Source organism: Meriones unguiculatus, chromosome 7 (assembly GCF_030254825.1).
Source record: "Meriones unguiculatus strain TT.TT164.6M chromosome 7, Bangor_MerUng_6.1, whole genome shotgun sequence".
In the NCBI taxonomy this organism is placed as follows: Eukaryota; Metazoa; Chordata; class Mammalia; order Rodentia; family Muridae; genus Meriones; species Meriones unguiculatus.
In genome coordinates, this window is record NC_083355.1 from 15,635,167 (window position 1) to 15,653,200 (window position 18,034).

At 44.8% G+C, this 18,034-nt stretch overlaps 1 protein-coding gene across 5 annotated transcripts in view; it reads left to right on the top strand.

The window, feature by feature from the left end:
* The first annotated feature begins 1,734 nt into the window (after positions 1–1,734).
* Strada (STE20 related adaptor alpha) overlaps positions 1,735–18,034 on the top strand; it is a 28,195-nt gene continuing 11,895 nt past the window's right edge. The window contains exons 1-4 of one of the 5 annotated variants that reach the window (XM_021634303.2): positions 1,735–1,875; positions 8,138–8,217; positions 10,700–10,757; positions 13,581–13,609. In XM_021634303.2, the coding sequence (XP_021489978.1) occupies positions 8,182–8,217; positions 10,700–10,757; positions 13,581–13,609 (123 nt within the window). In that variant the 5' untranslated portion in view covers positions 1,735–1,875; positions 8,138–8,181. Of the gene's footprint in view, positions 1,876–8,137; positions 8,218–10,699; positions 10,758–13,580; positions 13,610–18,034 lie in introns of those variants that run through there. The other 4 variants (XM_021634304.2, XM_021634305.2, XM_021634306.2 and 1 more) reach the window with 4 other exon arrangements.

Sequence of the window (18,034 nt, forward strand, 5' to 3'; positions counted from 1 at the left end):
TTATAGCCTAGGGTGTTTCACACCTGTAATCCCAGAAGAGACAGGAGGATCACAGGGTTTAAGGCCAGCCTGGGTTACAGAATGAGTTCCAGGTTAGCCTGGACTAGAATTGAGACCCTGCCTCAAAACAAGTTTAGGATTGGAGAGATGGGTCTGAGCACTTGCTGCGGGCTGGAGAGACAGCTCAGAGGTTAAGAGCACTGGCTGCTCTTCCAAAGGTCCTGAGTTCAATTCCCAGCAACCACATGGTGGCTCACAGCCATCCAGAATGATGGCTGTATAGATATCTGTATAGATAGTAAATAAATAAATCTTAAAAACAAACAAACAAACAAAAAAAAAGAGCACTTGCTACCCTTGGAAAAGGATTCAGCACCCACAACTCTGTCATTCCAGTTCCGGGGGTGTTGACACCTTCTGACCTCTGCCTGCTTCTGCACACAGATGGTGTGCATACGTGCATTCAAGTACACATACATACAACATACAAAAAATAAAAACAAAAGGAAGCTTGGCATGTTTTCAGGTACTGCCTTCTCTAATACTCTCAGTTCCAAAACTCATGTGAACTGGCAGAAACTTTGAGCTTTCCTTCGGTCTCTTAATTTTTGTGGATTCATTAGGTTCGACGCTAAAAGAAACATTTTGAGGCTGAGGTTGTGCTTTGGGATGTTAAACCACTGGGTCAGGCCACAGGGGTGTGTAAAACAGTGAGATCTCCAGGTGAGGGTGATGTATTTCCATCAAGTCCCCGTTTGGATGTTGCCAAACTTAGACTTTTTGGAAGTTATTAGACCAGTGTAAGTCTGTGAGGAGACAGAACTGGGAAAAACAAGTATTCATTACTCGACCGGTAAATACACGGATATTTTGGGCCCTCACCCCACAGCAACTGAAGTAACTGAAGTGACTGGAAATCCGTAGTTCACACAGGAGGAAGTCTCGCTGCGTCTGGAGTGCTTCATTTTATCCGTCCTGTACTTGCCTTGTCCTCTGCTCGCTGTCTTCTTTAATAAAGGCAAACTCATCACGGTTCCTAGAAATGGGACACACCACTAAGCCTTTAATCCCAGCAGAGGCTGATCTCCGAGTTCAAAGTCAGCCCGGGCTACCCAAGACCCTGTCTCAAAAAAGCCCCAGTACAAAAAGTTATGGATGAAGGGTTCAGGAACAAAAATAGACAGCCCTCGTTCGGTTGAGCTATTTTTCGTGCTTTACAGAGGGGGAACTCGCGGCACAGACACGGGGTGAGTTTTCTCTCTACTTTGTACCGCGAATGTCTTGAGAGAGACCCGAGTAAGGCATAGGAAGTGTTCTCCCATTTAAGTGCCACTAGGTGGAATGATTTGGCAGCGGGGAGGGTGGGGACCGGGGATTCTCCCAGAGGAAGCCAGGTTGATAGTTCTAGCCCTCCATCCTTCTCTTTCTGCGGCCTACCAGGCCGAAGGTAAGTTAGGAAGCAGGGGCAGAAGCCCACTTTGGGGAAAGGCTGAGCTGCCTCTGCTGGAGGGGACGGGTGGGTGGGGTGTGGCTGGGCGGGGTAAGGGCGGAGGCTTTTCTGGGAACGGGGCTTCTCCGCGGGAGGCGGGGGGCGGAGCTTCCCCCGTAGGGTGGGGCAAAGCAGGGCTTCCTCCGCCGGGCGGGGCGGGACTTCCTCCTCAGGGCGGGGCAAGGAGGAGGCTCTTGCATGGGAGGGGCGGGGCTTCCTCCGCCGGAGGGGCGGGGCGAAGCTCGGGCAGCCTCCCTGAATCCCTCCACTGCGCATGGCACGTTGCGTACCTCCCTCCCAGCAACCGGCCTGGCGGCAGCGCGGCCACAAAACTGAGGAGGCGGAGCCGAGACGGAGTCGGTGCTGCGCTCTGACTCCCCGACCAGGTACCGGGTGGCGGGGCCGGTACCTGCTCCCGGCGGCGGACCCTCTCACCCGACGCCGAGTCCATCTCCTCGGGGGTGGGCCTCAGCGGCCGTCCCGGCTTACCCTCGCCCTCCTCGGGCCCTCATCTAACCTGGGTTCTGGGTTCCCGCATTTGAGGGGTTACAGCCTGAGAGCAAAATAGGCTTAGGCCTGACTGGGGAGACGCCGAGCAGAGTTGCCGGACCGGAGAGTCTAGCTCCTGCATGTCCTCCCCATCCTTTCCGGGGCTTCCAGATGGGGTGCCTGGAGCCAGATAATGTTTTGTCCTTCTCCCTCAAAGTAGAAGCAGACCCTAGTGCTGACCTCCCTCGACCCCTCCTTCAATTCGGGCGATGGATGCTGGTCTGGCATGGAGTTGAGCCCTCCTAAGGAAGCAAGATCAGGCTTATCCTCTGCTTTGGTCAAAACGAAGAGCTTCTAATTGTCTTAAGTGCCTTCAGAGGTTTTGGGGACTGGGTATGGTGGCTGAGAGTGAGCGCGACGGAAGGGGAGTGGTTAAATAAAATTGTTCATAATTTTAGGGAATAGCCAGCTTCTCAACTCATTGATCTGCTAAGACCCTAAGATACTTAACTTGACCCTCTTCTTCCAGACTGTTGGACTCGGGTCTTACTAAAATACCTGTTGAGGTAGAACCGTGTTCCAATATGTGAATGCATCCTCATGAACTAGTTGATACTTTATCCAGAGATACCCAACACCTGAGACTGACTCGGGTCCTTGAGGTGGTGATAAACCAAATTTGAGCCTGAGGGTGTGGCTCAGTGCCTGAGTGCTTGCTTATCATTAGTGAGGACTTGCATTCCATTCCCAGTACTACCAAAAAAAATTTGCTACCTCCCTCTTCCTTAGGCCAGGAACCTAATATTTTAGCCATTACTTAGAGTGCTGAACTGGTCAACTCTTTTCACTCTTAATTGGGTTTCTTAGAATTTCAGGTATATTTATGGTTGTGACCTCAGACATGAAGGAAGTTTTGAGGACTAATGACAAAAATAATAGAAAAAAAGTCAGAGCAAGTGAATCCTCCTTTTTGTACCTGTTGTAGTGGGAGAGGTAAGGAAGCAATTAAGAGTGTGGATGGGTGGCTGGAGAGGTGACTGTGGATAAGAGGACATGCTGCCGAAGCAGAAAGACCTGAGTTCCAGTCTCCAGCACTCATGTAAACAGCCAGGAGGCTGCCAGCCTATGTTCAGGCAGAGAGTGGTGAAGTAGAATCCCCAATGTCCTGTAGCCTCCCCATGCATACAAATAGATACACACACACACACACACAGGTACACATTTACATACATACATACATTGTTAAGTGTAAGAATTAAGGAGTGGTGGCACTCTGGAGGCAGAGCAGGCAGATCTCTGAGTTCAAGACCAGCCTGGTCTACAGAGTGAGTTCCAGGACAGTCAGGGCTACACAGAGAAACCATCTCCCCAAAAAGAGATAAGATGGGGAAAGTAGATGGTTAGTGCGAGCCTAGGTAACATAGGGTACCTGAAGTGATTACTGAGTGTCAGCATTAGACTGGGGACAAAAATGGAAGCAGGGTCTTTAGAGTCCACCTTTTTTTTTTTTTTTTTTTTTTTAAGAGAGAGGCTGTAGCCGAGTATGATGTTAAATTCCTACTATCCCTGTCTCCTGAGTGCTGGTAGCATGAACTACCATTCTCAGCTTCTGATTGTTGTCACTTTTGTAGCCTTAGCTGTTGCCTCTAAATCCACATAGCCATCTATAACCTCTTTTTAAACATCAATACTACCTTTCTAACAAATTGCTCTCCCCTCCTCCTGGATGATATAATCCTTTTCAACACTAGTTGAACTCTCAACATTAGTTAAACTTGAACTCTGCAGAGAGCAGTAGAGGAAGACACCTGATGTCCTGGCATAGACTGCACACTCATACACATACATACGCCAAATGAATAAATTCTGTAAGTTTATTCTTCCCCAACAGCCACTTCTCCCTCTGAGCTTCCCGATTTCTGGCATTGGCTCAGTGGTGTACTAATCTCCCCTCCCCAAACCCCCAACGCTCAAGAACACAAACACAGTTAGAATCATCAGTTATAGAATGGGTTCCCAGATAAGGTATTAAGTTTCTGCAGTTTTCAGTCGGGGACTACACAACCATATATCCAGGAGAGTTTGTAAAAGATACTCTCCATGCTTGGTGGTGCAAACCTGTAATCCTAGCAGTCAGTAGCATGGAAGCAGAAGAATCAGAATTTCAAGGTCACTGTCAGCTCCACAGTGACTTTGGGGTCAGCTTCATTTGTAGGAGACCCTGTCTTAAATTATCCAAAGGGCAGAGAATGTGCTGGATAGCTTGGGATACTTAACTGCTTTATAATTTGTTTCTTCTTAGCCGTTCACCTATTTCCTGCTGCTTCTGCCGCTACAGGCTCTTATCTCCAGGAAAGTTGTTTTGCACCCAGCATGCTTTTCTCTGGGTTATTTTTACCCCTCCCTTTCATCATTCCTTTATTGACTAACATTTCCGGAATGTTCTTCCAAATACGATTTCTCAAATGTTGCTTAATTCCTTGGTCCACATGTCAACAGCATTGTCCCCTCCAGGGAGTGTGTCTGAACCTCCTGGCCCACTTCAGACCTTCTGGATGGAAGCCTGCATTTTAACAGGATCTTGAGGTGATATGGGCACAACAAGATGTGAGATCACTGCTACAGCCACCATTGTGTGTCCTCTGTCTCTTCCAAACCTGCAGTGGCGTTGCACTCCCTGCTAATACAGCCGTGCGCTTGCATGCGTGGAAGGCCACTCATGGTCCTCACGCACAGGGAGAGCATGTTTAAGCGCTAACGCAGGTTACATTTGGACAGTGATTCAGCCTTTCTGAGTGGCCAGCACTGTTGTGGCGATACACCTTTGCGTAAGACAGCAATTACTAGAGAATAGCTACACTCCTTGGCCTGCAATTTCCATTTTCTTTAAGTCTCCTTGGATAGTCCTGATATTCCAGGCCCACCACCGATCAGCCATGTTTTTGCTGGATTCCATAGGTGGCTCATCCCTCTCTGTCCATTCCCTTGCCCTGTTGATTGGTACGCATCCCACTTCCACAGTCTGTTCAGGTCTAACTCCCTGGAGTGCACCTTATGTCTCACACCATTTGTGTGTGTCAGACTCCAGCGCTCCAGTGTGTTAAAAGGAAGCACATACCTGAGGATAAAGAAAGCTGACACCAACATATACGCTAGGGTTTTAAGACAAATTAGAGGCGCCACACCCTTCTCCAAGTTTAATGTATAAACCTTTTCATCATAGCCACTCTCTCTGGTAAAGAAAAATGAAACTACAAATTATTTTTTTCTACACCAGGGATTAAACTTAGGGGCTTGGGCATGCTAGACAAATGCTATGTAGCTCAGCCATTCCTGACCTATACTTTTAATGTAAATACAGGCTACCCTAAAATACATTTTCAGTTTGTGCCAAAATGTATAGGCTTTAGTCACACTAGCCTAACCTGAGGCTTCTTACTTCTTTCTTCTGAGGACTTCAGTCATCTCCAGTAGTAGTTGGGTTTTAAAAATAAGGATTTGTTGTAAATAATGACAGTATATCTGGGACCGGTTGTGCCTCAGTGGTAGGGTGCGTGAGGCCCTGGGCTGGATCTTTAGCATCACAAACCAGTGAACCCTAAGGCTATTTCTTTATCTGTCTACGAGAATATTGCTGTGCCAATTTACTGTGATGTCAAATGTTCTTGATAAAAATGGATTTGTGCTTTGAACGTCATCCACCTGCTTTACCATTCTACATAGTTTTGTATTTTAAGGGCATTTTAAGCAGCAAAGTGATCCCGCCTCCCCGTGAAACCTTGACTGTCCTGGACTCTCTTTGTAGACCAGGCTGGCCTGGAACTCACAGAGATCAGCCCGCCTCTGCTTCTCAGGGTGCTGGGATCATAGCCACTGCACCTGGCCAGCATAGTGATCTTAATGTCACACAAGAGTAGTAATAAAAAAGGAAAGTCCCTTAGTGTTTGTGGAGAGCTGTGGGACACAGCTACAAAGCCAGCCTGAGAGACAGTCCCAATGCTCCAGGAGGTGACCCAGAAACCTCCAGCACCTGGATGCAAATGGCCTCTTGCTAAAGCAACACACCTTCGGCCAAGCTCGATGAGCTGAGTTGGATCACTAGGACTCCCACTGTGGTGTGGAGAGCTGCTTGTTAAGCTGCTTTGTTATGTTTTCACCTGGGGAAATAGTTTTTGAAAAAAAGTTAGGCGGCTCCACACCTTTTTCTTTTTGTATTGATGTGACTTGCTTGCTTTGTCTATAAATAATGAACCTTGGAATACACCGCACTTCTTCAGTCAGACTGACAGCTCTCTCAAGCCAATGTGAAGTGTGATTTGTCCTCACTCCCCACGCAGGTACCGTTCGACTCTGCAGGTGGGCTCCAGCAAGTATTCAGATGAATGTCTGTGTTTCTTTTCTCCTTGACCCAGAATCTCTGCTGTAGCCAAGCTGGCCTTTGAAGTCTTGATCCTCCTGCACCTGCCTCCCTACTTTTAACATTACAGGTCTTTGCCAGGACAACCAGTCTGCTGTGCAGTGTTTAGGTCTAATTTTTTGTTTTGTTTTGTCTTTTTTTTTTTTTTTTTTTTGGACAGAGGTCATGTATCAGAGGTTAGCTTCAGAGTCATAGATAGGCAAATATGACCTTGAACTCCTGATCCTCCTGTGTTTATCTGCCGAGCACTGAGATTACAGGCATGCAGCACCACACCCATCTTAAAATGTTTTTCTTTTGTAGAATCCTTAGAATCTCTTAAGTACACAGTCATGTTATCAGTAAGTAGTCTTAAACTTTCAGCCAGGTACAGCTGGCATGCCTGCAATCCCAGCCCTTGGAGTCTAAGAGGATTGTTTGAAGGCAGCCTATATAAAGGACTTCGTCTCAAAAACAACAGCGCTGTGGCTCACAGGTAGAGTGCGTGCGTGCCTTGCATGCCCAAAGGCCCCACAGCGAAGAGAGGAAAGTCACTTCAGTTTACTGAACATTTTGATTCAAACTAAAAATTGTGTCTGTATTTACAATAAGTGTCACTAAGTCAGACAAAGAAATAGATTATTGGGTGCGTGAGGTGTGAAGATCCCAACATGCAGGAGGCAGAGGTAGGAGGATCAGAAGTTGAAGGTCTCCCTCTACTGTATATCTGGTGAGAGATCGCCCTGGATACCTGAAACTCTGTCTCAAAAAAAAAAAAGAGGGGGGGAGCCAGAGAGTTCTATGCTGTGTGCCCATAGCTCTGGGTGTACTGGAGTGATATGTGAAGGCGGATGGCAGACGTGGAGTGATGTGCAGAAGTAAGACAGCAGACGCCCCTGCTTCGTTTTTGTTTGAGACAGGGTTTCTCTGTAGCCTTGGCTGACCTGGACTCACTGTGTAGACCAGGTTGGCCTCACAGCGATCTGCCTGCCTCTGCCTCTTGAGTGCTCTGATTAAAGGCATGCGCCAGCACGCCAGGCTTCCTTGCTTTGTTTTCTAAAGAAGTTCACTTTAAGTCTGTTAACTGTGGCTTTTGCACTAGCCTCTCTCAGGTGGAAGAAGTTTCTTCCAATTCCTCCATTGCACCCGCTTCTTCCCTGCCCTGCCTTGCCCTGCCTTGCCCTGCCTTGCCCTGCCTTGCCCTGCCTTGCCCTGCCTTGCCCTGCCTTGCCCTGCCTTGCCCTGCCTTGCCCTGCCTTTCTCTCAACAGTCCTGCTGTGTATGTGGCCCACACTGGTCTGCAGTTCTCAGAGTACAGGAGTGTACCAACATGCCTGACCCCAAACTTCTTTTCTTATAGAAATGGCAATTTTACAATGTGCTTCCCCAATATATCCAAGTTTATTGTCACTCAGCACTCTTCTAAACAATACTCAGAAGTTAGCAAGTTAAATATGGTAGACCAGTAGTACGTTTTGTTCAACAGCTCTTTTATCTCGGCTGGGGATGTTGCTCAGTAGAGTGCCTGCCTAGCACTCCAGAAAACACCTGTGCCATCCTGATCCCTACTTAAACCATGTGTAGTGCATGGCTGCCATCCAGCACTCAGCATGTGGAGACAGGAGTTTCAGGAGTATAAGGTCATTCTCTACCCTGTAGTGCATTTGAGGCCAGCCTCTGCCACAGGACACTTTGTTTCAGGGGGAAAATAGTTCTATAAAAAGAGATGTAACCAACCCTCTCTGTTTCTATTTTCCTTTCAGGTTTAAGTTTTTGAAATTGAAGTAGGTTCACACAGTAGGAACCCATGTCTTTTCTTGTAAGTAAACCAGAGCGGATCAGGGTGAGTGTTTCCATTCTTCTGGCTTCCTAGTTTTCCTTTCTTAAAAGTATTTGGGTAGATAGTGTAGTGGGTTGTTGTTTTGTTTTGTGTGACATTCAGAATTGTCTGTGAGAAAGAAACAGGAAGGGGGCTTATTTTATGACTTGATCTGTCACATGTTAAATGAGTTCTATGTAGTTGCCTAGTTGGTAAAAATCTCCCTGCTTCTGTTTTACATGGATTGATGTCTTTAAAATCAGTGTCAGATTGTAGTTACATTTCTAAATACAGTCATGAAGAGTCTTTAAAATTAACTTGAAAAATTTCTTACACTTTAAAGTTGTTATCAGGGGCCAGTGAGCTGGCCCAGCAGGTGCAGGTGCTTGCTGCTGAGCCTGACCACCTGAGTTCAGTTCCTAGGACCTATATAGTGGAAGGAGAGACCTGACTCCCACATGTGCTCTGTAGCCCACACGCTGTCCATGACGCACATTCACATAGTAAATAAATGCTAAAAAAAAAAAAAGGATCTTCACCTGGCACTGGAGATGCCATGATCATGAAGGCGGTTTCCCAGGCCAAGAATTAGCACTCAGATGTGCTGGCCTCTGCGATTTTCCCCAAACTCAGGAAACTCAGCTGTATAATTTGTGGTAAAGGGGGATTTGGTTCCCACTCTTTCCTGTAAAAGTTTTAGAGAAAAAAATCTTATCAGATTGATCTTCAGTACAAATACTGAGTTTAGTTTCTTTATAAGTGCCAGTGACTGTGTTAGAAAGTAGCTTCTGGGCCACGGAGCTGGCTCAGCAGATCCAGGTTCTTGCTGCTAAGCCTGATGACCTGGGTTCGAGCCCTGGGGATCTACACGTGGAAGGAGAAAACAAATCCCCATGTTGTCTTTTGACCAACACATGTGCATCCCTTCCCCCCAGATAAATGAATGTAATTACCTTTTTCTGAAAATAGCTTATGCACATGCCTGTAATCCCAGCACTCAGGGAGGCAGAGGCAGGCTGATGTCTGTGAGTTTGAGGCCAGCCTGATCTACAAAGTGAGTCCAGAATAGCCAAGGTTACACAGAGAAACTGTGTCTCGAAAAACAAAGTATCTTACCTATTTTATTGAGTACTTGATTTTTAAATGCAATAATGATTATTTAAAGATTTTAATCATATTTAAGTGTTATGAAAAATTACCATTCTCCCAAATTATACTATGTAGTATAGTGCATAGGAATTATTACATTAAATTTGATTTTTTTAACTCAGAAAATTGTTACAGAAGAGGACAAAGGGATGTTATAGTTTCAGTATATATTATATAGCTTATATTAGAATGTTCTTTAATCTTCCCTTTCCTGTGTTTACATGCATAAAAACAATTACATTGTAAGGAATAAATGAAAGTGTTAAGAGGCAAAGGTAACTCTCCCTTTAGCCCGAACTCTACTCAGTGGAAAGAATGCCTCTATGCCAAGCTTTAACACCAGTCATGAAGTGAAACAGAATCTGGATTCCATTGCTTTTAGCTGTGAGCCACATTCCTATTTTAACGTGGCCTGATTAGGATGAAACCAGACCCCTGATTAGTATAATGGAAATCTAAAACCTGTTTGAAATGGGCTGGCCAGGCATACATTGACTATGCTGGCTTAGTTCTGGGGAACTTGATAGAAAGTAAGTCTTTGGAAACCCTTGTAAATGTACTCGCTTCAGCAGCCTGGAGTGATACTGTGAAGACAGGTGTGCCCTCTATGGAGGATAACATGCTGATCTCTGATGTGAAATCAGAAGGGGTTCTATTTGAAAAGACAAAGGGGAACCAGAGTGGGGAAGGGGCAAGGGGGGTGCTGGACTGTAAATATGATCAAGGTACAGGATGTACATCCGTGGGAAATGTCATGAGGAAACTCATCCTTTTGTACAATCAATAGATAATATTAAAAAGAAAAAAGAACCAGGCATGGTGGTCCATGTCTGTATTCCAGAACTTGGGAGACTGAAGGAAGAGTAAGGGGTTTAAGACCAGGCTAGATGACAGAGTAAGATCCTGTCTCAAAAAGGTGAAAACCAAACAGACGAAGATAGCTTTGTAGATAAAAGAATATGAGATGTGTTGGGATCTTCCTGAGGGAGCAGAGGCTTATGGAGAGGTCTCCTCTTCATGTTTTCTATGTGTTGAATTCCAGTAATACTTTTCAAATTGGCTTTGATGATCCAGGAATAAACAAGATGGAACCAAAAATAGTTTTGATAGGAGAGAGAACAATATTCATTATTAGGGACAGTTCCATGTATCTCTCCTAGCACATTTATGAACCAGTCTGCTTAAGGTTAGATACAGAAGGCTAGGGAAAGGAATGAATCTTATTTTTTGTGCCAATTTCAAGATCCTTTTCAACCTGTCCATGGAAATGAGTCCAGTTGTACTGCTTAATGTTATGTTTTTGTGGGGTGGTTGTCTTAGAAGACATACTAATTCTCTTTGGGGTTTTCCTCTTTAGCGGTGGGTCTCGGAAAAGTTCATTGTTGAGGGCTTAAGAGATTTGGAACTGTTTGGAGGTAAGTACAGAATGGCACTTAGCCATCATTTCAGGGTAATTATCACTGTTCTGATGACTGGGTCAATTTATACAAGTTAGCAGTTTGAAAAGCCATTGTAAATAATAGTTGTTATAGATTCCTGTGGCTTCCTTTTTAATTCAGTGTTTCTCAGAAATCTGCAAATAATCAAGCAGTCGTCCTTGGCCAGTCTTGATTGTTAGAAAGCAAGTACAATGTCTAAAGACCTGTATGCGTCTAACAAATATTTGTCCAGCTGAAACACATAATTGTTGATTTAAAATTTTCAAAGTCCTAAGGCAGGCCTGGTGATAAAAAACCTGTAGTTTTTCTAAAGCTGGGCCAGGTGATGCATGCCTTTAATCTCAGCATTTGGGAGGTAGTGGCAGGTGGATCTCTGTGGATTCGAGGCCAGCCTGGTCTATAGAGTGAGTTCTAAACAGCCAGGGCTACACAGCAAAACCCTTGTCTCAAGAAAACAAAACAAACAACCAAACAAAACCCCCAAGCCAGTAGTTCTGGATGCTTCGGAGGCTGAAACAGCAGCATTACAGGTTCAAGGCCAGCCTGGGCTATTTAGTGAGATTTCTGTGTCAAACTGAAAAGTGAAAAGAAGGCCAGGAACACAGGTCAGTGGGGAAAGCTTTGGCAGGGTTCAGTCTCTAATGTTACATACAAGACACGCACACACACACACACACACACACACACACACACACACACTTTAAAACTAAAACTGTAGGTCAAAACAAAGGTAAAAGTGATATAAAGGTTCTGGTTGTATTGATCTATAGAGTTTACTCATAATTTCATAGCAGGAACCATGAGACCTAATAGATCTAAGGAAAAAAAATCTATCTTGGGCAAAACTACTAACCTCTTATCACAAAACCTGTTAACTCAGTAGGTTTGTATTTTGAGTTTTAACAGGTGCAAACATTCCTTTTTGGTCCTTTCCAAAGTAAGATAATCTTAGTTCAGGGTAAAGGAAAATTCTCCTTGTAAGAACACTAGTAGTGGCTGGGTGTGTTAGCACACACCTGTTTGTAATCCTAGCACTTGGGAGGCTGAGGCCATCTTGGACTACATAAGTGGATTCAAGGGCAGATGGGCTGTATAACAACAACCTGTCTCCAAAAACCAGAAGACAATTATAAATAGTATAACCCCATTCATTGTTCCGAACTGTCATGATATTATAGGCATCCTATAGGTGAAGAGACAGGAGAATCCATGACATGCACAGATAGACAAGTAACTGAAAACTCAAATGTATTAATTACTGGATGGTACCTATTACTTTCCTTAAAGAATCTCAAAGAAATTCTAGAGTAGTGGTGTTCATGGACTTTGTCAAAGTGTCATGTCTTAGGAAATAGCTCACCAAAAAAATTATAGGCTCTTTTTGTTTTAATTATAACCAACACAAAGTATTAACAGTATAAACTAATGGAACAAACATTCCCATCATTAATGGGAATAATCGTGCTTTAAAATTAAACACCGTGGCTGATGAGATGGTTCAGTGGGTAAAAGATGCTTGCTTTGTCTGAGTTCAATGTCTAGAACCCATAGAAAGATGGAAAGAAAACCAATTCCACAGAGCTGTCTGTCCTCTGACCTCTGTTCATGTACCATGGCACATGTGCTCACATGCTAATTTCTTATAGAAATTGATTTGCAAGTTCAGTTTACAATGAATTAGTCAAAAGTACTGCAGAACATATGACCAGAATGAATGGATTCTTTTATTCAGTTTCTGACTGTGGGGTCTTTGGATGCCAGGGTTTTTTGTTGTTGTTGTTGGGTTGTTTGTTGTTTGCTTGAGATAGGGTCTAACTCTGCAGCCTTGACTGGCCTCAAACTCCTAGAGATCCCTCTTCCTCTCCCCTCTGAGTACTGGCAGTAAAGGAACGTGCCACCATGTGTAGCCCCTGGATGCCTTTGACAGCATCCTAGTCTCTAATGTGATGAGACTAGGTTGGTGAGAGGTTCTTCTCTGCATGGCCATAGCTTACTGTTTGTAGTCAGCGTTACTCAGTCTTACACAACTTGGAATTTGCCTTCTATCAAGAAAATTGACACACACTTGGCTCCTCATCTTTGACTCACTGCTGTATGCAGCTGCTTCTGTTTGTATACCAGAAAACTGCTGTCTGAGGGGGAAACAACTACTCCTTTGAAAACCCAAGGCCAAATTACTCTTCCTCTGATGTCTGTAGCGAGGCAATTGGATGCTCTAATGTATCTGGTGAAAGGCATTTTCTTGGTGACTAAACTTTCTGAAGATGGAAGAGTTACAGGACACAGATTTGTGAGCAGGAGGTTTCTTAGTTGGCCTTGGGCTTTGTCTGTTACCATCCACAGCAGCTGATCCCAAAGCCCCTGCTGCCCTCATTCAGAATCCAGCGCCCCTGCCTGAGGAATGAGCCAGGTGAAAAACCCGAAGATTTGGGGACATGGTAGAGTAGTTAGTTGCCTAGCCTGAGCGAGGGCCTATAGAACAAAGGGAAGGGGAAAAAGTGGGTTTTTGGTTCATAAAGTATAAGGCTCAGAAACCTGCATGTTCAAAATAACATACTATGCTAATGGTAAGTACATGTGCTCAGGGCTGGAGCTATGGGATAGGCTTGACCTTCATGTGCAAGTCTTGTGAGCTGCAGCACTCCGACTGTAGGTCTCTGTGTGTGTGTGTGTATAGTGCTGTAATGACTTAAGTGATTTCTATTATTAATGTTGTTCTAAGTGTGATAATTGCTATTCTGAATGTGGGTGTGTCTTCTGCTAACAACCAAATGCCAACAATGGATTTCTCTACCCCAGAGCAGCCTCCGGGTGACACTCGGAGAAAAGTAAGTGGCTTTCTGGGCTGTGGCACTGTGGCTGTTGCATGGAGCTGGTGTCTTGAGGTGCATGTGTATGCTTCTGCTGCCCTTCTCAGCTTGATTTGAAGTACAATTTAATTTTTTTCTTTTTTCACTTGTTGAAGCTTCAGGTTTCACCCTAGAAAGACTTTGTTGTATACTTTACAGAGCAGAAAAGGCTCATCTGGGATTAAAGCCTCCTCCCCCTCATTACCCACCCCCTCGCTGCCCTCTGAAAGAAGTTCAGTTTGAAATTTCCGGTTTTGGAGGCTGGTGCCTCTAACTTCCTCATCTTTAGAGTATTAACAGTACATTTCACTCCACAGAGAAAATAGAGATCTCTCTCTGGCTCAGTAGGCAGGACCTCATGTCTCCTCTTCTGTAAAAGCAAAAACAAAACTAAAAAGTACAAAACAGGCTTGGGGTGTGGGTATACACCGCACCTGTCACCCTGCCTCTCAAAACCAAGGGCAAGGCTGCTTCAGGAGCAGAGTGCTCGTCAGACAGGCAGAAGGCCCCGAGGCCACCCTCAGTCCAGGGCGGAAGGCAGCAGCCAAAGTCAGGCATGTTGGCACATGGCGATAGACTCGCCACCTGTGAGGCTGAGGCAAGAGGATGGCAAGTTCAAAACCAGCCTGAGCTACGTGGCAAGACTCTGCCTTAAAATGACAATCCCTGGGGCCAGTGAGATGGCTCAGCTGGTAAAGGCATTTGCTGTGCAAGCCTGGGCACCAGAAAAACCAGTCTGGGTGATCCCTGGGACCCATTTAAAGGTGGAAGGAGAAGACAAAGTTACACACACACTCTCTCTCACACACACACCACACACATGCACATTCCTGCTCATGTACACAGTTGAAAAAAACAAATTTTAAAACTCAATCCCTTTCCCTCTCTCCAAAAAGCCCATACAAAACAGATTTTTTTTTTTTAAACTGGAAAAAGCTGCAAGATTCTTGCTGTCTTCTCTCTGCTTGTGCTTTATTTTCCCTAAGTAAATAGCACCATATGTGCACAGTGCACCAAGCTATTTTGGAGAACATGAATCATTGTCTTAAAAAAAAAAGTGGGAGAGAGAGGAGCAGGGAGAGAAAAAGGAAAAGGGGGAGGCAGAGAGAACACAGTGGTTGGCCATAGTGGCAGTGGCCTGTGGTCTTAGCACTTGAGAGGCTGAGGCAGGAGGATCACCAGTTTGAGGCCAACAACCGGGCTTGTTAAACAGTGAGACCCTGAGAGGTGGGGGAGCAGGATGGGGACAGGGGAGATAAGATGCTAACACTTGGCAGCCCCCTGTTGCTTGTTTTATAGGCAGCCCAAAGCTGAGTAAGGATAATGATGCTCTTATTAGTTTCTACTGCTTGTGCCTTCTATGGGGATGCCTGTCTGTAAGATCCATGTGTTTTCATTCAGGAGACAAAAAGGGGGTGGGGGCCTGGAGAGATGGCTCAAGCAGTTAAGAGCACTGGCTGCTCTTGCTGAGGACCTGGGTTCAATTCCCAGCACCCACATGGCAGCTCACAATTGCCTGTAACTCTTGTTCCAGGGGATCCAACACCCTCAGATAGACATACGTGCAGTCAAACACCAATGTACATAAAATAAAAATAAATTTTAAAAGGATCACTCTAAAAACAAAAAAAGGAAGAAAAAATTAAAAATTTTAAATTCATATGAGATTTTTTTTTTCGTAAGAAATAGTAATGACATAATTTTCATATGCGTTTAGCTGCTGATGTTTTGCTTATAGCAAAAACTGTCCTGGGTGAAATCTGTGGCAGGTTGAATGTGTTCATTTGGTAGTATTTGATAAGTACTGTCTTTGTATGCTTTATTGCTTTATTTTACTTTAAACACTGCTACTGTTTTATGGTCATTTCTAGGTGTCAATGGCTTATGTGTTTTTAAAATGCTTCAAAGCAAGAGAACTTTTTAATGTTGTGGGGACCTAATGGAAAAAAATGAATCTTCAGCTACTTGCAATTCAGTGGTATAACTATGCTGTGCTGTGTTTAAGGAAAAGGAGCTACTTTGAATCCTTTTGCTCTGAAGAGAGACTTTTTAAAAGTCTGGAAGAGTTAAACGTGCTAGCCCTGTTCTGTTAAGCCCAGTGTTCACTTAGGTGGTTCTGGGCTTATGTTAGTCACAGCTGACTCTTCAGCCCTAGCTGAGTGAACCTCAGATTCTTAGTTCAAAATATCACATGAACAGCCCCGAGAGTTCTTGCTTCCTCCTGAGACTTGATACGCTAGGCCTCCATCATCTGCTCCGCTCTCAGCATTGTCTTCCAGTTTCCCACAACAGTTCATTGAGCTCTGAACACTCACAGCCCAGAGTTCCAAAATCCTTCACAATCTTCCCAGCAAAACATGATTTGTCACAGCAGCACCCTGTGAACCTGGTACCTCTTTCCTAGTTTTGTTTTCTGTTGCTCTGCTAAATACCATGACCAAAAGCAACCTGGGAGGAAAGGGCTTGTTTAGCTCACATACCCTGAGTCAGAACAGTCCACTGAGAGAGTCAAGGCAGGATCTTAAGCCTCAGGAGCCTGGAAGCAGGAACTCGAGGGGATGCTGTGGACAAACACCGCTTATTGGCTTTCTCCATGTGGCTTGCTCAGACTGCTTTCTTGTACCACCGATGACCACCTGCCCACGGGCGGCACTGCCCGCAGTGGGCCGGGCCCTCCCACGTCAGTCGCTATTCAAGAAAACACTCCACAGCAGTTTCTACATAGTGGAACACAGGCAACCTAGCGGAAGCATTTTCTCAATTGAGGTTCCTCCCTGATAACTCCAGCTGGGTCAAGTTGACAGAAAAACTAACCAGGACGCACCCCTCTTTTGTGTTAGTAGCAGACCAGACGTCTTTCAGAAATCCTTCTGTATTTTAAATCCACATATGGAAACAAGTTGAGATGTGTAATTTGCTTCAGGTCTCTGGGAATGTAGTGGTGCGGGTGACCTGAGGAGAAGCGCCATTAGTAACCGCAGAGGGTGTCTAAGAACACTGGAGCACTTCCATCCTGGTTACAGAACTACTCCCTCTCTTTGCTCTTTTGTTTGCTGGCCTCTGACTGTGGAATAGCCACAGAGGGGAAAGGCTTGTTTGGGGAAGGTTTGTGGTGAGTCAGGCAGCCATGTAGAAGCTGCAGCAGGCTCTAGGCTGCTTTATCTCCTGCAGTCCCACTTTTCCTGGTTGCTAAACAATGATTTTATTCAGATCAGGAATATTCAAGAGGACCAATAATGTGGTTCAGTAGGTAAAGGCACTTACTGTGCAAACCCCAGGACCTTGACCTCAGTTTCATTTCTATTGGGAGAAGGAGAGAACTGACCCCACAGAGATGTTCTCTGACTTTCAAAGCAATATGCATGCACATCTACACAAGTTCATTATATACACACAATAGCAAGAATGAAATAAACACAAGAAGAACCATGTAGGCACTGAGAATATGATATGAATGGTGCATTTATTTTGGAAAGCAATATGTCGTTTCATAATGTTGGCTTGGCTTGTAGTTGGGAACCTGGCGATTCTTTTTACTAGCTGTCAGCTTTAGTCAGGAGACATTATACTAGTGCAGTCTGTCATAGCAGAGATGGAAAAGAATCCAATCTATCAGTGTTGGGATGCATAATTTGATATATGTTCCTGAAAGAATATTATACAACAGTGAAAGTCAGTGAACTATAGCTAAATAGGATATGACGAGTCTTAGAAAATAAAAGATGGATTAAATTAGAAATACTTTTTAAATAGGTATCCATTTTGCTGGACTAGAGCTCTCTTAGTGTCACTCTCTTTCTCTTTGTTTTTGAGACAGGGTCACTCTGTGTAGCTCTGGCTGTCCTGGAACTCACTGTGTAGATCAGGCTGGCCTCAAACTCATAGAGCTTTCTACCTCCCTAGTGCTGGGATCAAGGTGTGTGCAATTGCACTCAACTTTTAGTATCACTTCTTAAAAAAGATTTATTATGTATACAGTGTTCTGCCTGCATGTACACCTGGACACCAGAAGAGGGCACCAGATCTCATCATAGATGGTTGTGAGCCACCATGTGGTTGCTGGGAGTTGAACTCGGGACCTCTGGAAGAGCATCTTCTGCTCGTAACCTCTGAGACATCTTTCCAGCCCTTAGTATCCCTCTTAAGTGGTGAGGGAGGCAGAGCCCCTTTTATGGAGATAGGCATTACTACTAGTTTTAAACCAGATGTTCTCAAAACATCAATCAGCAGGGTGCTTTCCCTGACAGGGACCTGGTTCTTCTCTGTGTCACATAGCCATGTCCAGATTTTTTAGCAAATCATTTACCTCCTGGGCCTTCATTTTTATCATTGAAAGATAGAGCTAGTGTGGTGGTGTACTCCTGTAATCTCAGCATTTGGAAGGCAGAGGCAGGAAGATCAACA